Source organism: Mesoplodon bidens (genome assembly GCF_964165515.1).
Source record: "Mesoplodon bidens genome assembly, chromosome: 10".
In the NCBI taxonomy this organism is placed as follows: Eukaryota; Metazoa; Chordata; class Mammalia; order Artiodactyla; family Ziphiidae; genus Mesoplodon; species Mesoplodon bidens.
In genome coordinates this window covers 19,894,645-19,921,298 of record NC_138172.1, presented here as the reverse complement: position 1 = coordinate 19,921,298, position 26,654 = coordinate 19,894,645, and the positions used below count along the sequence as shown (strand labels likewise).

The 26,654-nt window shown below is 41.3% G+C and overlaps 1 protein-coding gene across 10 annotated transcripts in view; it reads right to left on the bottom strand.

Moving 5' to 3' along the window:
- The window catches only part of FOXP1 (forkhead box P1), a 596,443-nt gene that overhangs the window by 50,119 nt on the left and 519,670 nt on the right, over window positions 1–26,654 (bottom strand). For all 10 annotated transcript variants that reach the window (XM_081246281.1, XM_081246288.1, XM_081246289.1 and 7 more), the window contains one exon: window positions 8,180–8,284. In XM_081246281.1, the coding sequence (XP_081102407.1) occupies window positions 8,180–8,284 (105 nt within the window). The remainder of the gene's footprint in view (window positions 1–8,179; window positions 8,285–26,654) is intronic.

The following is a 26,654-nucleotide window of genomic DNA, read 5'->3' as shown; positions in this document are numbered from 1 at the left end:
CCTTTCTGTGTGTGAGAGACGAGACTATTTCAACAGCTGATTCCACCCTCAAAGAATACAGCGCACATAAAATAAATACAGGTCACCAAAATTAACAAATCATCATAACTGTCTAATACATCCTGGGCTGGCTGCGGAAAAACAAGATCATTCTGGATTTATATCTGTAAGTATGGGATTTCCTGGACAGTTAATATCCACAAACAATCAAACACAGGAGGAACACGGGGAAAAAGGCAGCATTATTTCAAATTTGAGCTGAGAGTCGTGATTTGTAAAGGGCTCAACAGGAACTGGAGTTGAAATTTGAAGCAAGGAAATTCTTCGACGAGGCACTGATGGACATTTCTCTGTTTCTCTTGGCTCGGTCCAGGTTTTTAGGTCGCTGGGTTTCGAATGGGAGGCCAAATGAGAATCTCGCCAGCACTGAAACTTTGAAGATGACAATGAGCTTAATCCCTCAGTTTAAGTAAAATAATAATAATAATTTAAAAAAATCGAATGATACTTCACTCAAGAGTCAGAGCTTTTTATGAGACCTGTTGCCAATATTAGTATCTTGGAATGATCTCATCTTTCATCCTGGCTAAATTCCAACACACAATTTCATTAACCCAGGTACTGCAAGTGATAAAACTCATTTTTCCCTAAAGAGACAGCTAAAAAGTACCAGTTATACATTTATGAAGTACCAGCAATCAAAATTATGGATTTTCTAAAAGGTTTTTAACTACTTTTATTGAAAGGAAAATCGCTGTCTCAGACTTTTGTGACACTACTGCTAATAATAAATTTTACCATTTAGACATGGCCGTAATATGGTAGACACTGTCAATAAAAGTGTGGAGCAAAGACAATCCCCCTGTCTTTTCAGCGATGCCTTCTAATTACATGCCGGAAGTGATCACGTGAAACACCTAGGCTAGTAATGGCTCTTAAAATATAAGAACACACAGCACTGTCTCTGCAGTGGTACAATGCGCTGCGTACACAGACAGTGACGTGCAGGACTGCGTGAGTAGACAGTCAAAAATTTGTCTAATGCCTTCAAAGCCTACGAGGAAAAATTAAATTTCATTTGCATTTCTGACTAAAATCTGTTTGCTGCAAGAAACAATGCGTTCCGATGTTATTTGCTGCTTTTGGAGCAAGGCGATGGCACTGGGCCTGTTATCTCTGGCAAACTTGTCTCAACTTTTCTATCGAACATTCTACAGATCACTAGAGGGCACTGTGGTATTTAGGCCACCCTGACCTCTGAGTACTTGGAAAGGTCTTGAACTCCTGAACAGTGTCAGAAAGGTGAAAGGAGAGACATTTCAAGGGGGAAAAGGATGTTTTTTTGGTACCACCTGATCTTCCTCAGTCAAACAACTCAAAAAGGCACGGTAAGTGGGAAAGTCAAATCCAGAAACATATTAAACTCATTGTGGACAACTCCAAGACTTGTCACCTGGGCTCTGATGGGGGAAAATTTCCTCCCCCAGTTCCGGTGATTGAGATGGGGAGGCTACAATCACATTTGCATATGTCCACCTTCTAGAAGATCAGTCCCCCTCCATGTGCTCTCCCACACTCCCCAGAGGTAATTTCACTGCAGAACATCCAGGTGTGCAAACCCAGAGCCACGAATGGGTTTGGAACAATTTATGATATCCGGCCTCCTTCGACGTGTATTAGCATATACCTGGTTTCTTTAACGTACACTTTGTTTTTCCAAAACCACAAACATTGGTGCTGGAATTTCATGTGGAAGTGCTTAAGGGGCTGAAAGTTAACACCTTTGTGATCCTTGCAGCCTCGCGGTGGCTGTGAAAACAAAAGCCTCTTTGTGGAGGCTTTCTTGAAATGTTTTCTTAACATGTTCCAAGTAGTTTTAGGCCGGGAACTAAAGTAAACAAGATGTTACCATGATAAAAACACTTGTGAAAACATTACAGAGCAGCACTTAGGAGTTTCTTGCACATAAAACTCTTCACAGTTTTCAGAAGTGAAATTCAGAGAGAAAAAAAAAAATTTTTTTTAAAGTGAATTTAGTGATGAAATAAATGTCCTCTGCTGTCTCCAGCCCTCGACCTTTTTGAAAGGGTCGAAGTTCCACCACTGGGCATTTCCTCGTGACATTATCCTCCCTGTCTTCTATGACAGCACATATAAAATTTGTTTTGGCTTTAAAAAGTAATGTACATCTGACTAACATGCAAAGGAATTTGGGTTTTGATTGTCTGGCATGGGGCTTCTCTCCATGAGCAATAACCAGAAGATAAAAACAGAAACAGACAGACAAAAAAAAAGAAAACACCCCAATTTCTTTCAAACGGCTATCAAGCAAGGGCCCAAATTATACTTTTGTTAGATGTTCTGCAAGTGACTGTCGAAAAGAAAAACTAGGGGAAATGGACATATTTTTCCCAAACACACATGAGGAACTGGTATTTGTGAAACTATGGGGTCTGTGTCTGATTTTACATTCTAAGTCAGAAACAGGAAAATGTGGTCATGATTTAGCCTTCAGATCCACTCGCCACCTTGCCAAAGAATGGTATGGGCCCTTTTTCAAAAAGCAAAGGGGAAGAATTATAGATCCCTGTTTTTATTGGCGAGGACCGTGTCTTCAACCTGGTTAAAAAAGAAAAAAACCTGATCTAAGTGGGGAGAGGACAGGAGGACACCCTGAGCTTCACCTATCTGGGTGGTACTGGGCTTCTTTCTGCTTGGCTGTTATCGGAGGATTCCGAGCAATGCAGGGCTGGCGGGCTGCATTAGAGTTAGCCCTGAGTACCTGCTGGCGTCAGTTTCCTCCAACAAACACCACTGTCACATGATCATTTAACGGCGCATAGATTAGAAAAAAAATAATCAGCGCTAAAACTGCAACTTGTTTGGAGAAGAAACAGGGAAATAAATGCACACAATAGACTGGGTACCTGCTGGTTGTGATAAAGCACCCCTCTGTTGGCTGGGAGGGAAAGACAACAGGATGGTTATTTGTACAGTATTTATCTTTGAAATCAAGGGCCCTGTGGTATCCCCTCACCTTGGGAACGAACACTGCAGAATGATCACAGAAGAGTGTCAAATCTCTGGTTTTGATTGACCAACAGTTATGATACTTCTTCCCTCAGGAGGGAAAAAAAAAAAAAAAAGAGGCCACATTTTGAGACCTGTGAGTCCCCCCTCCCTTCTTTTCACCTCTCTCTCTGTCAACAGTGGCATTTTATTGTCACATGGGATTTTCATCCTGAACAACTGATCTTGGCCTCTCTAAAAGTTACAGCTTCCTAGCCTGAGCAACAGAAGACTGGAAAACAGTTACCAAGCCAAGTCACTCTGTTCTTTCATACTGAACCCTGAAAACCAGGTGGAAGAACACAAACCCAGGCAAGTAAAAAAACTGCAATTAGTTGCATGAAGTAGCAGGGCAAGGCAGGCATGGATATTCTCCCCCAATATGAATAAAAATGAGGGCTCTGTGAATCCACACTAAAATAACCCAGGAGAGCGATGATGCCCAGAGAATGCAAGAATGTGGCTCAGCTAAGAACATAATGACACCAAAAACTGTACCCTAGGTCAGAGGTCAGCAAACTGGTCCAAGGGACACAGCCACACCCAGTCCTTACAGAGGGTCCTATGGCTGCTTCTGTGCTACGATGACAGAGCTGAGTGCTTGTCTCAGAGACTGGATGGCCTGCAAAAGCCCATCGCATTTACTATCTGATCCTTTATGGAAGAAGTTTGCCACCCTTGCCCTAAGATCACATTCGACTGTGTAGGACTTCTTACCAGAAATTTCTGGTTAAAAATTATATTAAAGAATGGTCTCTTCTGACATATCAAAGCTCTTATCACATATCACCACCTCTTCCCTAGTTACGAGGTCAGCCATGTTTGGATAGTTTCGATTATTTCTCTTTTAAAAATACACATAAGGCAGGCTTCCCTGGTGGTGCAGTGGTTAAGAATCCACCTGCCAATGCAGGGGACACGGGTTCGATCCCTGACCTGGGAAGATCCCACGGAGCAACTAAGCCCATGTGCCACAACTACTGAGCCTGAGCTCTAGAGCCCGTGAGCCACAACTACTGAGCCTGCGTGCCATAACTACTGAAGCCCGCACGCCTAGAGCCCGTGTGCCACAACTGCTGAGCCCGAGTGTCACAACTACTGAAGCCCGCGTGCCTAGAGCCCCTGCTCCGCAACAAGAGAAGCCACGACAATGAGAAGCCCATGCCCCGCAACGAGAAGAGCAGCCCCCACTCACTGCAACTAGAGAAAGCCCCCGCACAGCAATGAAGCCCCAACACAGCCAAAAAAATTAAAAATAATTAATTAATTAATTAAAAAAAATACACTTAAGTAGACGAGAAAAGAAGTACTTATATTTTTCGAGAGTGCCTGCTATGGGCCAGGCACTTGACACGAGGTACCTTTTTCATTCTCACAACCCCAAGAGGTAGTTATTACTATCGTCCCAAAACACACGTGCTGACACTGAGCTCAAAGTATGCACTCCTAGCAAGTAGCTTCACTACCCATTCTGCCTTTCTTCTAAGCTTCCTTTATACCTACTGCCTTAGGCAGAGAGCACACAGTTAATAAAATGAGCTGCTTCTAACCAGGCGGTATTATAGAACAGTTAAGAGCAAGTCCTATGAAGCCATACTGTCTGGGTTTGGATCTTGACTCCACCTCTTATTAGCTGTGTGACCTTGGGAAAACTGCTTAACCTTGCTGTGCCTTAGTTTCCTTAACCATAGGTCAAGAGTAATACTACAGTAATTCCACTAGAAGGTGGCTGTATTAAACGAGTTATATACATAAAGTACTTGGAATTGTGCCTGCTGCACAGTTCAGGGCTCTACCAGGGGAGTGTAAAATCAGGGGATTTAGAAGAATCAGGGATTTTTAGGTGAGAAAAACAAGAAACCTATGAAGCAACACCTAAATCAAAGGCAGAGCAATACTACATTTGCTGAGTAAGACTGCCTTGAGAATCTAAGCACCACTGGTATCAATTTGCTAAAACCATAAGAGAAAACCTCTAAAGTGGGATAATGGCCCACTCTTGGGCCCAGGAAAGAGGTGCTTTCAGCGTCTACAAATCTGGCAGTTTGAGAAGAAATGTTTGAAACATCACTTCCCGATAATAATGACTCCACTATGATGTCATTCAAAGAGGCCATGTGGCTTTTGTTTGAACCACAAGAAGTATATGGCAGCTCTCTCAGTCCAGCTCAATGGAAAGCAAAGTTGGTTTCACTAAAGCCAATGTGATTACCCTTTAGACAGAGCACACACGTGGGAGATGCGAGTTCACAAGAAGACTAACTTACTTTCCACTACTCTAGGCGAGATCTTGAAACCTGGAGACAACTCTGAATTTCCCACAGCTGAAATCATGCTGTAGGAGAAACTCAAAATCCTGAAGTTGTCACAGACTGCAGATCAACGGATAAACTCAGGAAAGCACCAAGAGAACTCTGAGTTGTAGAGGTTTTTTTTCTTATTCAGCATTTACTTTCCCCTTGGCTGGTTTGCAAGACTCATTTTTTACTTTTGTGAACCAAGTCTCTCATCCCCAGCCCCTACGTGGCTCCTGTGGGGTGAACTTCTGCTGCTGCTCCGAAGGTGGGCATGTGACTTAAGCCTGGCTGCCTCACTGTGATTGCTTCAAAACTAGAACACATGACTCAATGTGGGCCAATGACAGTCTGCTGAGGACATTTTCCTGGAACTACTGGAAGAGATACACTCTGGGATTGATAAACCTATGGCAGGTAAATCTGTCTTCTTCAGTTCCACTGGGCAGGAGCCTGAGAATGAAGGCAACAAAGAAGAAAACAGAGCTAAGGGACAATGAACCGATACTCCAATAACCTTGTTCCAGCATCAGGGTCCAGTCATGCTTGAAGCCAGCGGTACCACCAAACCTCCTAGTTATAGGAGCCAATTACCATCCCCCGCTTTTTCTGGCTTAAGCCAATTAAAGTTGGATTTCTATAGCTTGCAAACAGAAGTCTTCTGGCCAAATATATGTCAATAAATAAGTACTACGAAATAAACAAGCAACAGTTGCAGGATCATAGTGAGCATTCCAATTCCACTGAGCAAAAATGCCATGTCATGTGCAAAACCACAATAAATAATAGAGACATGAATAAAAGTGGAAACTAAATAGGTGGTTTCCTACACAAGAGCCAGACTCCTAATATCCTTAGAAGAGAAAAGGGCTTTTTTAAAGGAATCAAGCTAGGTTCTAATTCTGATGATCTTCAGATTCTTTTCTTTAGAAATCGATGTAGTTTGGAAGTGTGCTGTCTTTTTGTGGAGGTATATTTGTCCCCCCCATACATATACATACATACACATACACATACACACACACACACACACACACCCCTAATGCCAGCTCGCGTAATAAATGGAACTAAGCTTTGAGGATTAGAGTGGAAATACTTTGCCTACTAACAAACATTTATGAGTGACCAATCGGAAAAATGCCTTTTTCCCTCATGACTCTAAAACTGATACATGTCACCAAAAACGTTGACAGCAATTTTATAGTTCTGGAGACTTTATAAAATAAATCATATTTACAGATGTCTTCTAGCCATTCTATAGAGGAGTGAAATTAGCACCGAGATATTTATCAAAGGTAGCACTGGGGCGGAAGGTGAGATCAGAATTTAAACGTGGTTTCTGCCAAGATCTTTTTGTCTCATTATCTAAAAACAATTAGTCAAGTGATCAGGAAGCAACAAAACAAAGATTCTACAATGAGGGATTTATGAGAGAACAAAGCCCAATAGCACTAACTAGAATCATCATAATTATAATGGACTGTTGCTTAATTTAAGATAAAGTATCACTGCTCTTGAGTATTAATATTTAGGAACAATGTAAAATATATCTTTTTAAAAAATTTTACGTACTTCCGTTTTTAAGGACCACATAATGCTCCTGAAGTAAAATATTACAGCGGGGAAGCTCTACAATGGATTCACAGACGCCCATTCATTAATCAAAAAAATGATATTCACCAAAAGCGCTTGCAGGTAGCACGAGATATATCTCTAAGGGTGGCTTTATTAAAATATTTGTACCCAGGTCCATAAAGAAAGATACAGAGATTGTTCTAATAATAGAAAGACCGCACAAAACCAGAGACCTGCATGTTAAATCAGCCCGCCTCTATTTCCTGGGGCTTGAATGAGACAGAAAAGCCAGAGGCAAAGACTCCCCACTGCCCCCAGTCCCGACACCCACTTTGCAAACCGTCACGCACCTATATATACAGGAGTTTTACAAGTGCACGTTTGCTTGTTGCGTGATAGATAAATCTATTAAATATAATGTAGTATTATATTCACTCCATACATCAATGATTCACTGATACTATGAATATATTTATGTGATGTCAATAATGCAGGGTGGTTTCGTCTCGATATTTTTAAAGGAACCGTAGATGAGGGAAACGTTAACACCTCGTGCAGAAGCGTTTCACTTCGGCTAGGAGAGGATGAACGTACCATTGACTTACAGGGATGCTTTATCAGTGGTACAGATTCAAATGGGATAACCCAAGTTTTAGTCACACTTTAACTGTAGGAATTAAACTTACTCTCGCCTCCCTATAAGGACAAGAATCTGAACAGAAGTCAACACCAATGCAGAAAGATAAGAATCAGACAGGTAGCTTTTCCTGGGCATCCGTTTCTTACGTTTATCAAGTCATTTGTGAAGAACCAAAGAAGAGGCCCAATCACCAAGCTATTAGTGGCCAGGAGCTGACACCAATTTTATAAAGCTAGAGCTAGGGCGTATGTCATTGATTTAATATGTAGGGATGTGAATAAAAGCGAAAACTGAATTAGTGCACGTTTAATATTGGGAGAATTTTTACTTAATCACTGCCATTCTGAGAAAATAAGTAAACACAGGATCTTACTAAGAGGATCAAAAATGCCCTTGGATGTAAATCCTTCCCCCTTTACAAGGCAACCCTCAATAGACTTTGTAACTATTCCTGTGACACTGCTACACGTGGTGATTTAGAGTCGACCCTCAAAATGGTGGTGTGAAACTCTCCATCAAAAAGGCACTTCGTGAGGAAAAGTACGAAGAGTGGGAGGTGACGGCTACGTAAGAGAAGAAAGCAATATCAAATCATTCTTACTTTAGAAATGATTGGAAATCTTCACACACTGCTTCACAGCCAGGCCACTTGCATACGCCATGTCCATACAGAGGATGGCTATGGGGATGCTCCTCATGGGACAAACTGAAAGAAAACACACAGAGGACAAGAGAATAAATTGGCTGCACAGAACCATCCCACCAGACATACAAGGTAAGAGGAGGCAGCCCACGTGGCCAAAGGTGAACCAATCTGTGCTTTCCTCTTCCTGTGGAATTTACGAATTACTTTTGCACGGCACTCTACTTACAGCAAGAGTTAAATTTCAAAATGTGAACAGTCCAATATTATAAATGTACCACCACGTATGAAAAGTGCTTGACAGGCTTTTGTGAGAGGCAAACCCCTCTACTCAGACTGCAAAAGATTCGTTAAAAGGCTACAACTTATCATTTAATCTACCTAATGAAAATGATAAAATCTGTACTTGATTTTGAGATTCTCTCACTGTTTTCTACCCAGAATATTACATATTTTTCTCCCCCCTTCTGCCACAAACAGTATTCCCAAAATTGTATAATCTTTTCACCGGTTAAGTTTATCAAGCAAAGAAGAGTGCAATTAAATAAGTTAGAATAAAATAATTGAGAAAGACAAATGTATCCAAGTAGATGATTAACTTAAAAAAAAAAAAAAGCTAAGAGTGGCAGGAAGATTCTATCCCTAAAATTACTAACACCAAGAGTGAAAGAAAACTTGGCATGAACATGAAGGGGTTAATCCTCCCGTGGGGTTCCTTCCAATCAATAGGTAATGATTGGGCCACACGGATCCAGGTCATTGGATGCTTTGATCCATGCCACGTGGCGCTTAGAGAAGTGTATCTGTTGTACTTGCTGATGAACCATATTCTCAAATATTTTCTCTATTAGATTTCTGCATCCAGACTTCTTTCAGACAAATTATTTTTACAGTCGTTTCCATAACCTTAGACTCTGTCAAATAGAAACATAAAACTGACATTAAGAGTTCCGTTTCGTACTAAAGCACACTGTCTTCAAGGAAAGGGCTATTTTGCAACTTACTCCACTGCCGCTGCCTGACTTTGAACTTCAAGCACACTGAATTATGATTTCACACACACACACTCACACACACACACACACACACACACAGAGAGAGAGACCTGTAGTTTATATAACCCCCAGGATGTGTAGTCATATATTTTATCGATTCACATTCGTAGAGCAGACATACACAAATGCCACTTATCCCTGACTTATAACATAATTAATCCACAGTGAGTGTATTATGAACAGTTAAACTAAGGGTCATGAATACCAAACACATGTATACACTGAACAACACTTTATCAAACATCCATAGGTCTCCCTGTGGCTTTTCAATGATTTGCTTGGAAATCTAATAAAATTTGAAAATAATAAGCTAGTTTCCCTGACAATAGAAAACAAAGCTGGGAAACAACAACCAACAAAAAATGCAGAAAACTAACTTAGCAAAGCACTGAAAGGTACCCCCATGAGAGAAAAGAATAACACAAGTGAACTAAGGTAGTTACAGTGAGATTTCTAAAGCCCAATGATACAATGATATTCTCTGAGCAGTTACGAGGGTAAAATTCCATTGGACCGAAGGAAAGAATGACCACCTATCTTTGTCCACCTTCAGATTCTTTAAAGAATAAAAGAGGTATGATATGAAAATAGAATTTAAAACAATTACTGGCAACATTTAACATCCAAGAATCCTTCAAAGTACCAAGATGCTCAGAATATCTGAGAGGGAAGGACATCATTTATAAAGAAAACTGTTCCTACCAATATCTTACAAGGAAAAAGCAAAATTATCCAACCATAATAACTCTTCTCTTTACCAATTTTATTAACATTATTTAAAGTATTTTCACAATCCTAAATGCATTAGTATGTTTGTTATAAAATCCTTGAAAAAATCTTGAAAAAAAAAACTACCTTCAAGTACACACACACACACACACACACAATTTTTGACAAATTAGGCATGAAGATTTGCATCCTTTTAAATTTTAGATAATTTTGAAAATACTCTCTCATGTTATCAACTAATCCTCAAAAGCTTCAGTTACTGATGTGTAACAGTCTGTCATATACCATCTTAGCTCGAGCTATCTGCCAAAATTGATATAACCATTCCTCTATTTTGGACACTGAGATTCCCTTCATGTTTCTAATATTTATGAATAATGTTAGAAATTAAATTTTACCAGGCAAAACATCCCAGTATATAACTAACTGGTTTTTACTAGAAGATATATTCATCGAAATGGAATCACTCAGTTAAATCAGTACTACGTTTTAAGACTGACCATTAATACTCCATTAAGTTGCTCTTGAGAAATGCTACATGCCCAGTACACTCTCAGCCATTATACCTATTTTGTGTGATTCTTTAGGTTGGAAAAGAGGAGCCTCAACTAGGATATAAAATTAGCATCATCAGTTAAAAACTGCCAATGGTTATTCTACTGTGCCTTGTGGGTTAAGCCAAGAGGATTCTGAAAGTAATAGTATGAAAGAATACACTGGGCTTCCCTGGTGGCGCAGTGGTTGAGAGTCCGCCTGCCGATGCAGAGGACACGGGTTCGTGCCCCGGTCCGGGAAGATCCCACATGCCGCACGGAGCGGCTGGGCCCGTGAGCCATGGCCGCTGAGCCTGCGCGTCCGGAGCCTGTGCTCCGCAACGGGAGAGGCCGCGACAGTGAGAGGCCCGCGTACCGCAAAAAAAAAAAAAAAAAAAAAAAAAAAGAATGTACCATGCCTTCACTAGAGGAATTTACATCTAGAAATAAAACTACATAATTCAGCACGTGTGCCACCTCCACCCTAACACCCCCCCCACCCCGTTTCTAGGCTGACTTATTTGTAAAGGCTCCTTGGACTGAATAAAAGCTACTCTCCTCTAAGAATTTATTTTTGGTTCAACTTAATATCCTTATTTCAAAGAAAAGGACCAAGGACAACTCACTAAAGCCTCAGAAGCATCACCAGTCACACCTTGAAGGCTAGAGAAATGCCAACTCCTGGCACACGTACATACTTACATACTCAGTAGGCCTCTTGAAAATGTGCCTCAGCATTAAAACTGTATTTTTAATCATGAAAGCATTATATGTTCTTATTTTTAAAAGTTCACCTCATGCTGTGTTGGCTCAACTTTGCCCCACCCTCGTCCCACACCTAAGGCAACCCTACCGTGGCCGACAGTGCGGGCACCCCGGCACATCACCACGCTGCACTCTCCTCCTCGTGGGCTCTCGTTGACAAACATGGAAACACGGGATACATACCGCTGTCACTGGCTTTGCAGATTCGGACACTTTAAAATATACAACTGTCTGAAATAAAGTGCTTGGCTTTGAAAGGAAAAAGAACACACTGGCAGTGATGCCCTGGTGGAGTATCTCTGCCAAGATCCGTAAGATACTCTTAACACTTGTTGCCTCTGGGGCGGGGTACCGGGCATTGTGGTGGGGCGGGGAGCAGAGAAACGGGATTTTCACTGTATCATTTTTTTTTGTATCTTTCGAAGTTTTAATTTTGTGCATTGTAGGTGGTTTTTGCTGTGCAACTGTTAAATATACGTATACACACACACACACACAAACCCATACAGAGACATACACACACATGAAAAAATCAAATGCTATGCAGGACTCGATTTCCAGCCTGCCACTCACCCTGATGCTGGTGTAGCAAATGCTGTGTACTTGCTGCCTGTGTGGCTGAGTCTCACTTCTGGCCTTTCAGTCATTCTGGATGAAGCATCATTAGACCCCACCAGCTGTACCCCTGAATGGGAACATTTCTGTTTCATCAGAGAAGTGGAACAAGCCTTTATACCCTTACTGCCTTTCAGGACTTGCCAAAAGGGACAAGATGGGAAATTTAAAAAAAAATGAGTACAGGAATTGTTAAACTTGAATGAATTTAGAATTTCATTTCCAGGATGAAACTTGATGGAAAAATGACCATCTCAACATCTGACAGTCAGATAAAGCCTGTGAGCCCCGTCATTTAAATAAACTGATTACAGGTAGCTCACCCATGTGAGGAGTATAACTTCTGAAAAGCTGCCAAGATCAGTGCTGAATAAATGCTGAATGAAGTGCTGAATAAATGGATGAATAAATAGATGTATTTGATTTTAAACGGATTTAAACATGCTTGCCCCAAAATTAAACTTCAAAACTTTAGGGTCAATTGTTTAATAAACTATTTTTTACTATGAACTCCCAGGTTGAAAATTTTTAGGGACAGGGATCACAACTAGTTCATCTCGACCCACTCAGTACCTAACACAGAACATGGCCTCAACAGATGTCAGACAGAGTCATACAGACAATAATATTATTCTATTTAATGTCTGTGTGGATATATACTAAATTAATGTTTGCCTTTTAAAAAACGTCTTGAAGGTAAAGACCAGAATGATGCCAATCCACTTGAGAAAAGAGCATTCTGACACCTTCTATTATTTACTTTTAGTCCAAATATTTAAAACGCAAATAGTACACAATCAAGAAAAGCCACATGATTTAAATTTCTCCTGATGACCCTTGGTATGTAAAAAATAGATATATTTATTAACACAAAACAGTGAGAGCATTTCAGGTTAGAAAGAACCAACTTGCCATAAAAAGTATAACTACACAAAAATAGGTAGTAATTCCTGACATTACCTAATACTAAATACACTCTGTATTATTCAGTATGATGTAATGGTGTCACTGACATTTATTTAAGACTTGTTTTGGTATTTATTCTTCCTATATCAAAGTATACCAGCCAGAGCCTTAATTTCAACGCTGACTTTGGCCTTTGAGAAGATTTTACATAATGGTTATGGTTTTTCAGCGGTGACTCTTCACTACTCCCTTCCTAAGTTCATCACTTAGCCAAAACTTGAACTAGAATCACTGCTAAAACTAAGAACAGCTTCTTACTGCAGCCTGTAGACTTTAGTGGCCCTTATGCTCTTAGTCCTGTAAGCTGATTTTCCCTGCAGTAGTAACCAAGAGAATCATCTTTGAAGGAGAGGAAAAGCACAGACACCTCAGAGAAAAGGGAACCCTCCTACACCGTTGGGAGTGTAGACTGGTGTAGCCACTATGGAAAACAGTATGGAGATTCCTTACAAAACTAAAAATAGAGTTACATATGGTCCAGCAACCCCACTCCTGGGCATGTAGCTGAGGGAAACTCTAATTCAAAAAAATACATGCACCCCAATAGCCAAGACATCGAAGAAACCTAAATGTCCATCGACAGATGAAAAGGGTAAACTTCTTTCTTGTGTGGTATACGTACACAAAAAAGAATGAAATATTGTCATCTGCAGCAACATGGATAGACCTAGAGATTATCATGCTAAGTGAACTAAGTCTGACAGAGAAAGGCAAATATCATATGATATCATTTATATGTAGAATCTAAAAAAAAATGACACAAATGAACTTATTTACAAAACAGAAACAGACTCACGGACATAGAAAACAAACTTAGGGTTACCAAAGGGGATAGCGGGGGGAGAGGACAAATTAGGAGTTTGGGATTGACATATGCACGACTATATATAAAATAAATAATCAACAAGGATCTACTGTACAGCACAGGGAACTATATTCAGTATCTTGCAATAAACTACAATGGAAAAGAATCTGAAGAAAAAGGAAAAGCACAGACACCTCGCTGTACCTCGATGCCAATTTTCTTTTCTCCTAAAGGCACGCCTCCAGCTTTTCCTGTGCCCTGACCTACGTCCTCACGTCTGTCTTCTAAGTCTCGTCCTGTTTGTTTTTTCCCTTTTCCAAATTTGCCCTGTTTGTTTTCTCAATTTCTGATTCATCTGTAACAAAAGGCTACATCTGGGCCCATTAGGGTTTATAACTTCTCCCCTTGCCCCCCACCAATCAACCCCAAATTGTAAGTTGTATTCCATTTCACTAGCACCTTGTTTGATATATTAAGTTATGGAAGACTGTTGGGCATTCTCTAACGGCTCTACCAACTGATGGAATACATTTTTCTAAGCTTCAATGAGGTATAATTCATATCCCATACAACTCATTCATTTGAAGTACATAATTCAGGGAATTCCCTGGCGGTTCAGTGGTTAGCACGGTCCAGTGGTTAGCGTGGTCCTCGGCACTTTCACTGTGAGGGCCTGGGTTCAATTCCTGCTCGGGGAACTAAGATACCGCAAGCCACAGGGTGCGGCCATAAATAAATAAATAAAGTACATAACTCAATGGTGTATATAAAGTATATAATGCAATATTCACGGGGTTGTAAAACCACCACCACAGTGTAATTTTAGACCATTTTATATCACACCAAAAAGAAACCCTGGACCCATCAGCAGTCACTCCCCTAGTCCCTGCCAACCACTAATCGACCTTCTGTTTCCAGACGTTTGTCTATTCTGAACGTTTCATATAAATGGAATCGCATAACATGTGGTCTTATGTGTCTGGCTTCTTTCACTTAACATAATGTTTTGGAGGTTCATCCACACTGTAGCATGTGTCAGTGCTCATTTCCTTTTTTATGGCTGAATACTATTCCACTTTATGTATCTAACGCATCTTGTTTATCCATTCATCTGCTCATCAACAGTTGGGAGGTTTCTACATTTTGGCTATTGTGAATAGTGGTGATACGAAAATGCAGGTACATGTACCTGTTTGAGTATACGCTTTCAATAATTCGGGGTATATAACTAGGAGTAGAATTGTTGGGTCATGTGGTCATTCCACGGTCAACATATTAGCAGACTATTTCCAAAGCAGCTGCACTACTATTTTTTCAAAATAACTTTTGAAATCACATTGTTGTAAAATAAGTTTCAAAGTTTGACTGAGAGGGGCGGCATTGTTTGAGGGTTCCAATCTCTCCACATCCTTGCCAACACTAGTTGTCTGTCTTTATCTTAGCCATCCCAGCGGAGATAAACTGGTACCTTTCTGTACTTTTGATTTGTGTTTGTTTAAAGATTAATGATGCTGAGCATCTTCTCATGTGCTTATTGATCATTTGTGTGTCTTCTTTAGAGAAATGTCTATTCAGATCCTTTGCCCATTAAAAAACACTGGGTTCTTTTCATTGTGGACTTCAAAAGTTTTTTTCAGGTATATATTTTCTGCACGCAAGTCCATTATGAGATATATGATTTGTAAACACTGATTCCCATTTTGTGGACTGTCTTTTCAGTTTCTCAATGGTATGCTCTGAAGCACAAAAGTTTTAAATTGTGATTAAGTCCAATCTTTTTTTTTTTCCCCTTTGCTTCCCTGCGCTTTTGGTGTCACATCTAAGAAACCACTGACTGATCCAAACTAATAAAGACATATTCCTATGTTCTCTTGAAAGAGCTTTAGCACTCACATTTAATCAATTTTGAGTTAATTTTTGTATTTTCTGTGAGGTAGGTGTCCAACTTCATCCTTTTGCATGTTGTCCCAGCACCATTTGATGAAAAGACTGTTCTACTCCAGATGAACTGTGTTGTGTTGGCACCTTTGCCAAAAGCCAAATGAACGTAAATGTAAAGATTGGAGGGTTTTTTTTTTTTTTCTTTTCTCTCTCTTTTTTTGTTTGCTTCACTTTTGCTGGATTTCTTCTTCCCAGATGTACTACTCCCATTCTCAAAAGAATTTATACTCAAAATATAAAATAACTCTTGAAATCACACTGTTATAAAGTAAGTTTTGAAGTTTGATTGGGGGGGCAGCGATAAATTTTTAATAAAAATAAAACTTGAGCAACTAAGCGTTTTAAGGAATGAGTGCCTGGGGACAATTTTTGTTTTCCAGATCCTGTTGATCCTTTGTGTGCTGAAAAGTCTCTTCAGAATGTACTTGGTGCATCTCTCTGCCTAACAAATAAATGGAATGTAACGTAACCTTTTATTGAAGGTCAGTAATATTTCTCCATGGGGAGGGGTGGGTGCCAGGTGAATGAAAACCCCATTCCACATTATAGATGCGCTGAAAACCAGGAACCCTGCAAGTCATGTAACTGCCCTGCCCTCCAATTCCTCATCGGAAAACCAAAGGGGGTCACACATGATGACCTGTGATGATGACCTGTGCTGCTTCTCCGAGTTGGGAACGCCTCCACCAAACTTCTACCAGTTATGCAGATGAAAGAGGGTGTGGCACAAATGACATACCTTGTTACTGACAAGATGAATGAGTAGGTGCTTAATGAGGATGGGTTAAAAGAATGAATGAGATCCACGCCCTTACCTCTGCTGGGGGGCAGGAAGCTCTCTTCTTCTAAACCCTTGCCCGCCCCCTGCAGATACAGACACCAAAAAGCACAACTAATCCCCTTTGCCCACTGGCCACCTGCCTCTTTCCCACCATGCTGGCTTTTCATCCATCCAGCCAATGTTAGTGCAATGCTGACCCTGAGGCAGGCAGCCAGGATACTAATGATGAACACCAGTTCTCTGACAGACCACATCTGTGCCTGTCTCTGGCTCAAGTCTCTCCTTGTCTGTCTGTCTGCTTTCCAATTCTTTGGTCTCATGTCCATGCGCACACGCTTCTTTGTGCCCACCCCATAACACTGTCAGCCATGGAAACTTCCCCGCTCAGATCCATCACAGCCTATGACTTTGGTGACCAGGAGCTGCTCATTCCTAGCCAAAACATGAAACTACTCCAGATACCTCAGGTTTCCAGAAAGGTGTTCTCTTCAAACACAGTTCCAGGGCTGTCTATTAATAAAAAGTACTTTCCACTAAACTGTGATCATAACAAGAGCACACGTCAGCGGAAGCCACTGCCGTTTTAAAGCCTTTTCTTTCTTTTGCTTTAATTCTTTAACGACAACTTACACAAAAGTGATCCTACTTTCCTTCTTTCTCTTTTCTCTTTACTTTTTAGTTCTTATCACATTTCCCTGACTTCTACTTTGCTACCACAACCTACTCTCAGTAAGATTTTAAGTAACATACCAAATTTCTTAGGTTGGAATATGGGAGCCTGAATTTGATTTCGAGTGATGAAGTGATAACTGAAAATAAAATATCATCAGACTTCAGATGCTTTTACACTAAATTTTCAAGAACGAATTGATATCAAGTATTTCTGATATGTACAATAAGTCTACTTGAACGAAACCAAACTAGTTGAGCTGGCTTTGGAACTTGATCACAGATGACCATATAAAAAAGAACAATGTAGATTCACAATAGCAGAAGAGATGATTACTTATCTATCGAGCACAATTTTCCATCTTAGAGTTTATTATTTGAATATTTCTCATACTAGAGTATACCTTCCTCAAAACCAGCCAGGAGTCAAATCCCAGTCTCTTGCAGTAAATAAAAGGACAGGTCAAGTTTCTTCATGTGTTATACGGTAGCACCTGGGGGGAAAGGTCCTACACCTGCCTTGGAAAGTGCAAATGATACATGGGAACAGGGGAAAGGGTGACTCAAACACTGTATCTTTTTTCCTGGTGCCTTTGTGGAAATGACCTTTCTCCTTTAACTTTCACTGAAAACACTTCAAGAAGCAAATGGGCTGCTTCTTTTATACTGAAGAGTTGGGACATGACTTCGGCCTTACATTTCCAGCACGCTGCCTTAATCTGAGCTCATTTCAGAAATACTCCACCTTAGGTGTTTATTAATCAGGTTTCCAAAAGCAAGTTGGCAATCAGCTCTATAATCTCACCGCAAAGAGATGGGTGTTTTACTGAAGCCCATTAAAGGGCCTACTCTAGAGCAAGGAAAGATGGAGTTCTCTGCAAACTGGGAGATGCACACACATGCTTCTCTCTTTCCCTCTCCCACGCAGTGAATCCTTGACTCTCCTTCCCCAGAACATTCATCATCTCAATTTTCTGCTGCTTTTCAAATCATGTTTAATTAGAGGATTTCACATTCCCTTGTGATATGATATTCATGAGGAAAACTTGCAATTGGAGTGAATTAGTCTGTTAAGTGCCAGATTTGTGCTTTTAAACAATGATGGAGATTATTGTTATTATCTGCTCTCAATATTGTGCCTTGAGATGTGAGGGCTACCTTAAGTAACTTCACATCTGAAATACAAGCTATTAACTATTTACGTCCGTTTTTTTTTTTTTTTTCCTGGAAATACAAATTATCCTGAAAGAAATACAGCGTCACCTTTCTACAATGGACCCCATTAGGGCATGGGCAACTAATGTGGTGAGCTGGGTGACTCTGAGTGACATACAAATACCCTCGCTTTCATAGTTATGGATTCACACTCATGTAGACTGGAAAACAATTTTGACTAATACATCAGATCTGTGACTTCTCAGGGGTAGCTTTTTATAAACCCTGTTTAAGTTAATCAGTTTCAAGAAAAAGTAAAAACTTGTAATATGTATATGCAGGTATGGCAAACGTTGAAGATGGCAAGAGAATGACTCAAAGATTGCTGCGTGGGATAAAAGGATTAAAACTGGATCTATAGGTAAGGATGCTCACTCTGCCTTTTTCCATTGCTAATCAAAGACTAATGCTTCTCAAATTCTCTTTTAGCTGTAAATCACCTGGAGATATTTTTAACATGCAGATTCTAATCCAGCAGTTCTAGGGTGGGACCCAAGACTACGCATGTGTAGCACCCTCCTGGATAACGCTGATGCTGTTGGACCCTGGAGCACTAAGGAGCTTGAGAGCTCCCTGTTCTGGATCTGACCTAAAAGTGAGCGTACTTACAGAAACACACGTGAGCTGTCTTCTCTATTAACTGTGGGGTGAAAAGCAAACTGGGGATGGATAAATATGGAAAGCGGAGACACTGGGCAACCTCACCAAGCAATAGGTACAAACTCATAAAAACTCTCACTGGCCCAAAGTTATTTAAGAATTATATGCAAGTCTTATTTTTTTTTTTAAATTTAATGAAACAGGTAAGACTAAAGGAAGTTAGCACCGGGAAGAGGCCATCATCTCCTGTTTCTATTCAGCAAACACCAGTTTCACGTTAGCACGGATCTACTGAGTGACTTGGCCAGTGAATAGCGTCTGCCAGGTACTCTACTGATCAGTAGTACCCCGGAGTAAACTGTTGAATCTGGGTTTGACAACAACTCAAAGCTTCACAGGTCCCAGACTCTAGGGCTGCCGTGGGTATCCTCTAAGCCTTCATGGCATCCCTGAACCTGGGAGGAGAGGATGTATGTGTGAATAAATAGGATCTTGAATTAACTTTTTTAGCAGGGGAGTGATGCTCTTGGGCTTTTCTAGGAAACCAGGGTGTATCATGAAAGCAGAGTTTCAATCCACTTGGCATCCACTTGGCAGAGTACCATATGCAGTCAAGGCCCCTCCTCAGTAAAGAGAGGGAAATCCTACCAAAATATCCCAATAGGTGATATACACGGACTCAACGGTGGCCCACACAATGTCAGGAAGAACAAGAATGCATATTTCTACAAACCGGCGGATTTACTTTAATTTGTATTAGCCGAAAATACATCTAGCATCTCCAACTTCTGGTTTCACAGATATCACGTCTAAGGATGAGGCTTATTTTACTTAAATTAAAAATGACCCGATTTAAAGAAAATAACATAAATTACAATAGTCATCTAAGCAGATACGGCAAACCTCATGACAGTGGGGCACACATTCACATGACTAAACTTTCAGAAAACAAAAGCGCGTGAAGGAGTCCTCAAGGAGAGGCAGTCTGTGACTGGGTTTACTTCCTGAGTCGACAGTGACCCAGTGGTACGTCTCTTTAATTTGAATTTTCAATAGGGAAGGAAGAGCCTCAGAATTATCCTTGACTGATGGGACAAAGACCCACAAAAGCCACAAGAGCACAGGGCAGTGTGTCGGATGCTTCGAGGACCACACCCTATCCTTTAGGACCAGGGAGCATCCTATGTGTAGACTATCGACGTTCAATCAGCTGCTTTACCAATGGTAAGAACTTGAGGTTGGGGGCCATGATGACAGGTCATCAGTCCGGCAGTTACTCTCTTCACCATCCCCTCCCATCTGGCTCTACCTCCCTCTTCAGATACACTGGGCAAAACACGCAATCTTGATTCTCAGAAGCCTGTGGCACAGCAAGACAACGGGGCAGAGAAGGAGAGGGGGAGTGCCTGCGGGCTGGTCGGTGTGTTCTCACCCCTCACCAACCCAGAGCGGGTGATGACAAAGGCCGAATGCCTGTTTGCATGGTGACGAGTGAAGGGATACATAAAGGAAAAGGACAAGAAAAGGTAGAGGTCCAGCTTTTGTTTCTGACACCCAGAAGGGCGATCGCTATGCTGAGGTTATAAGTGAGAGTTTCCCACTGGCAGCATTAACACTGGGATCTTGTTAAGAAAACAGAATGCTTTCCAAAGAGGGGCTGTGAGCAACTGTGTCAATACAGACACAGGGACCACTAATCCAAAAGATATTAACACCATTAGGCAGGCATGCGCATTATGTCCATGCAAGTGTTTGCACTGGTGAGTCACAAGGTCTGTGTGGAACCTTGTCCATATGTTAGAGGAAACCACAAGACCCGGAAAACCAAGGAGCGTAAATGAAAGTTCCAACACTAATTCTTCTCGTTTAATCCCTGCCCCTGACACTCTGTGGAAGTCCGCACAAGCGTACTCCAGAACCAGAAGAATCACATAACAGAAGTGTGAGGGCCACACGAGGAAGCAGGAGGTGAAGGGACAAGGGACTTAGAGAAATAAAGTGGCTCAAAACCATGAGGCACTTGCATTTATGTTTCCTAAGAATTACTTCCTACTTTATGTCATTCCTTTTATGTCTCAGCAGTACAAGATGCTTCATTAATGGTCACTGGATTGAACTCTTCTCTGCCTTTGATTCAGCATTTTTGGTTGGTTGGTTGGTTTTGGTTACTGGGGGGCTTTTTTTCTGGCCATGCCACGCAGCACGTGTGATGTTAGGTCCCCGACCAGGGATCGAACCCGTACCACCTGCAGTGGAAGCACGGAGTCTTAACCACTGGACCGCCAGGGAAGTCTCTCCGCATGTTTTACGAAACACCTACTTTGTGCTTAAGCATCGTGTTGGGTTCCTAGGTCAGAGTCTATAAACTGGGATCTGTAAGAAGATCCTCGGGAGGGTGCTAGGATAACATTACCACTTCGGTATGCATGTGTTAAGATAATATTAGAACTTTTGTATGAATAGATACTTGTGTACCTATGTGTATACATTTCTCACCTGCTTACTCTTTAATTTTTATACTACAGGTACTATATTAAGCATGTATATAATTGATTAAAAGTATCTTTAGTAGGGGTGCATACTCAAAAGTTTTAATATTCATGGGGTGACTAATCAAACACACTTGGAGGTCATTGGTATAGACTGTGACTAAGTTCTCATCCTCTCCAGAAGAGTTCTGCTCAATTCCCCAGTTGAGGGGAAAAAGAGAGAATTGAACAGACGGCTGGAACATAAAATTCTGTAATATTTGATCTGGGCCTTTGAGTAGCAATAGAAGCTCAATGCTAAAAGGAATAGGATGAGAGAAGGCAGGTGACTAAAGCACAAAAAGCAATTTCAGACATTAAAAAAAAAAAAAATTTAGAAAGACCCAGAGTACTTAACAAATGATTTAAAGGCCAACATCAGGAATTTTTAAAAATGAATTTTGTTCCATGAAATAGTTCACATTGGGTCACAGTCTCAAGAATTGTTCTCTTCGAAATGTTGAGTCTTGGCACTGGACCCAGACTGTCCTAAAGACTAGTGAATGATAGTTATCAAGATCCCTCCTCTGTCACTTTGAATCGGAGAAGGGGAAGAACGCCATGGAGTCAGGACCGCCGCTGGGAGGTCCCACAGCAGTGGTTCGCAGAGTTCGGTCGCTGGGAACTTGTCAGGGATGCAGATTCTTAGGCCTCACCCCAACTTACTGAATCAGAAACAGTACGACTAGGGTCCAGCAATCTGTAGTTTAGCCAGTCCTCCAGATGATTCTGATGCAAGCTAAAGACTGAGAATCAATGTAACCAGAAATCCACATTTTCCCACCTGTTTGGAGCACATAAGTATCAATATCAACAAAGACTAACCAGGTACTTCCACAGCATCCGTGGCCAACGGGTAGCTACTACTATTAACGAGTTCCTGAGCCTTAACATCTCATAAATTCACTATATTCTGAACACGCGGTCTCTGCAGTGAAATGCAGCACCAACCACATGCCAGGCTGGCTGTGCTAGATGACTGCGATGCAGCAATTGACAAGGGACATGGAACCTTTCCTTCCTGGAGTCCACTGCATCCAAAAATCTCACCTGATGCAAACGTGGGGGTGTGTGTGGAAATATAGACGTGACAATATTCCACCAGTGCTCACGTTTAACAAAATATACACTCCATCACATTTTGCCTATCTTCGTATCACTGCATTTTTTTTTTGGCGGTACGTGGGCCTCTCCCTGTCGTGGCCTCTCCCGTTGCGGAGCACAGGCTCCGGACGCGCAGGCTCAGCGGCCATGGCTCACGGGCCCGGCCGCTCCGCGGCACGTGGGATCTTCCCGGACCGGGGCACGAACCCGTGTCCCCTGCATCGGCAGGCGGACTCTCAACCACTGTGCCACCAGGGAAGCCCATCACTGCATTATTTACACTGTGTTGGCAAGTGTCTGCCTCTGTGTTTGTCTCTCTAGACTGTGAGCTCCTTAAGGGAAAGACCTACGTTCGAGCCATCTTTTAATTCCCAGAATCTGTAGAGTTATTGGTATGTAAATGCTTAATAAAGGTGGCTTGAACGAATAAATGACTTTAACAATAAACAAGAGTCATTAATAGTTAATTAATTAAATCATCAATAATCATTTAATATTCACGGAGCACTGCCTATGTGCCAGAGACTAAAATGTGTACAAACTCATTTCATCTATGAGGCCAGGCTTGGTAACATACCCATTTCACAGAGGGCGCACTGAGGCACACCAAGACTAAGTACGTGGAGTGGGCCGCCTGCCCTGGAATGCAGGCCATCCGGTTTGAGTCCACACTCCTAACCACTAAACAACAAAGCCGCCCCTGCACTAATCGAGGTAAGAGCCATGATCTAGCAAAACATGCCTCAAGGTCTTCTGCTTCTGCTGTGCCCTCTGCCTGGAGAGCTCTTCCCTGACTTCTTCATGTCTGTTCAAGGGTCACTTCCTCAGAGAGGCTTTGCCAAAAACCCATTTATCCAAACAGTGACCTTAGCCCCGCTCTTCCTGCTTCACTTTTTTTTTTCCTTCAGATCTTAATTCTGTCTTTTTATTACGTGGTTATTTGTTTGTTCTATTTCTCTTCCACTGCAACATCAGCTCCATGAGGTCAGACTTGGTCAAGCTCACGGTTCTATCCCTCAAAGCCTAGGACACCTGGGACGGGGTTAGTGAAGTTTTGCAGAATAAGCGGATCTGCCTCAGTACTGTCTGGTGACTTCTGTCTGCAAAGGCAGGCTTTTTTTGTTGAACTCTGGACAACTTCCCCATTTATCCTTGTTAAGTTTCTTTTACTTCTGCCTGTACAATCCTCTAATTTATTCAAACACTACTGGATTATTCCAGCTCTTGGTGTCATTTTTTTTTTCTAATTAAAGTAAGCTGCCATTTATTTCTCACACTGATCTTTAACACGGAGACATCTTGTTCTTGTCGTAAATATGACTCATACGGAAAAATGTAAGTTGAATATAGGGGCTCATGTATACTAGAATGTTTCCATCAATGTTTCAGATATAAAAAGGAGACACGAAGCCAGAGATGCCTGTCCAATTTGAAGGTCTATAAGTAATCATTTCAGTGGAGTTTTTTAGCCTTTTGGATGTGTAACCTGAAATTCCACCAGATGACTAAAATAGCCCCTCTTGAAAGCAAATACCACATCATTTACACAAACAGTTTAGGTTTCTCTTTCTTTTTGCCATAATACACCTTCAAACTCAACATTCACAGCCAGGATGTAAAATACACACACAGAACAGATCCTTCAAAGACAGACCTCAACATATTTTTTTTTAAAAAGGAAAAAAAAAAAGAAAGAAAGAGAAAGAGAAAAAAAAAGAGAAAGAGAAAGGAAAGGAAAGGAAGATCAACTTGCCATTCGACTGATTTCCTTGAAGACTATAAAAGGAGTGAAATCTGAAGGTCATAAAAGTGTGCCTATTTGTTTAGGGAAGTCTTACAGGTAGTATAAATACCATCAGCTACAGTTGCTATGGGGTCTGTTTGTTTACCAAATGAGAATACAAATAGTTACACAAAAGCAGAACAACATTTGGGTATATAAATGGAGAAGGCTTTGCCTTCTGGTAAAATTTCCAAAGTGCCTTTTACAATGTTCCTGTTTTTCACCTTCTTCACTGGGAAATCTCTGTTTTCTAGATTCTCCCTTTTCAGTTCTAGCTCTCCAAAGAATGTCTTACTCTCAGATTTCTAAGGCTGGTAATGATTTGCTTTTCCTTTTCCCTTTCCCTTTTTTAAGATGTAAAAACTAAAACCACTAGCCCAGCAACCCAAACTGTACAATGAAAATAAGTTCTCACAACTGAAAATACAAAAAAAAAAAAAAAAAGAGAGAGAGAGAGAGAGAAACAAAAGCTGCAGAGTTTATAGACAAATTCTAGGACAGGCATGTCATACTTAAATTGAGTTAATTCACGAACAACCACCCAGAAAGGTGTGTGTGTATATGTAAATGACTTTCTATGAACCAGGTATGTTTCATGGACCTGAATTATACCTGCTGGGTTAACCACTGGCTTCTAAAAAATAAAAGGAGGGGGGGTTAAGTGGGAAGGAAACCAGCAAGACTGTTCTGGAATTTCTTAGTTGAGCATGTGTGTGCGCGTGTGTGTGCACGTGTGTGCGCGCGTGTACGCGACAACTCAGATCTGCCATTAAACAAACTGCACCACAGAGGCCGCTGTGAGTGGAAGGCTTCTCTTCACACTACATTGACCACGGTACCCACCAGGCACAGCCCCGGCGCCTTTCTGTGAATGGGACACGCTGCCATATGGACCAAGACACTGAACAAGCTGTACAAGTCCTGGCGACATGTGCCCAGGGGACTGTCCCGTAGTCACACCACCTGGGCTGTGGCAATTGTGCTCTGTCTGTGCAGAGGCACGGAGGAGCCCAGCAGGATGTTATTTCTGAGTACACACAAAAAGGAAAATTACAGTTAGGAGAATTCTCTGGCTAGCGTATCTGTTGCTCAATTCCCGAAATAGTTTCCCAGAGGAACGGTTATCTGCTTTATTCACACAGGCAGAAATGACAAGCTGGAACACATATTAACAATTTCCCTTTGTGAGCTTCCACTATTGTTTTAATGAGGAGAATATGCTTTGTAATATACTTAGGCCTTGACTGATCACAAAGGGGGGTGGAATAAAGAAAGTGAGGACGGCCGTACACTTGTGGCCACTCACTTGTATCACCCGAGTGAGCAGGTCTGCACAGTGGTGCCTCCCTTGGAAAGAGCCGCAGAGCCAGGCTGCCAGGTGGCCCTGGTGCAAATTGGCATCTTGGTAAATCTTGAAAAAGGACGTGCCTTCCATTTCAGCCTCTTGGATAGGTTCCTCCTCACTGGGCCCCATCGCTGGCTGAAAAACACGGGACTCCTAGTTGTCATTTAAGCGAGAAGGCCACTAGGAGTTTTTCAAGTCACACAGCGTTCCGTTGACCCTTGGTCTCCCTTTCCACTTTTAGGATGGATCCAGAGCCACCAAAGAAAAATTTCTATTCAGTTAATCCAAGGGGTAAAGTGTACATGTCAATCAGACTCTTTTACAGGTAAAAGGGCAAAACCCAGTACACAGTGGGCTATGCCATCAGAGCTGCCAAAAGATGGGTCCTCACCGTTCTTCTGTCGTATGCTTTCTTTTTCACCCTTGGTATGGAATAAACGCTAAGAAAGCTAATGTATATTAGGTGTTTCCACAAAAGTGCGAGCACCTATGAAATACCTGGGTGCCAACCAAGGGAGAGGGTGGGAAAAACCCTATCAGCAAGAGCAACTCATCAGAAAAGAATGACTAACCTCCATAAGGAAAGAAAATGGGAGTTCAAAGCTGATTTTTCATGAGAAATCTGGCACATTGGACATGAAATGGCCCATGGTTGAGATTCATATTAGGCAGTATCCCAGGGGAGAAAAGAAATGAAAATCAACCGAATTTAAGAGAAACTTGTAAAACAAATGTGACTCTCCAGACCCATGATGTCATTTTATTGGAAAGTATTTATCATTTAAACACAATAAATAGAAAAAAGATTTATAGGGTCTAATGATGCTGTGTTATGGTAAAAGGCATTTTATTGAGATAAGACATAACAGCTGTTTGAGAATAACAGTTGAGTTTTTCTTTTCATCACCCCATGAAGCGAACAGTCAAGAAAATCCATAAATTGATCCCCCCAGGATGTGGCAGGTATTTTCAAGGTGTTCTCCCTCTGCCCTCCCTGAA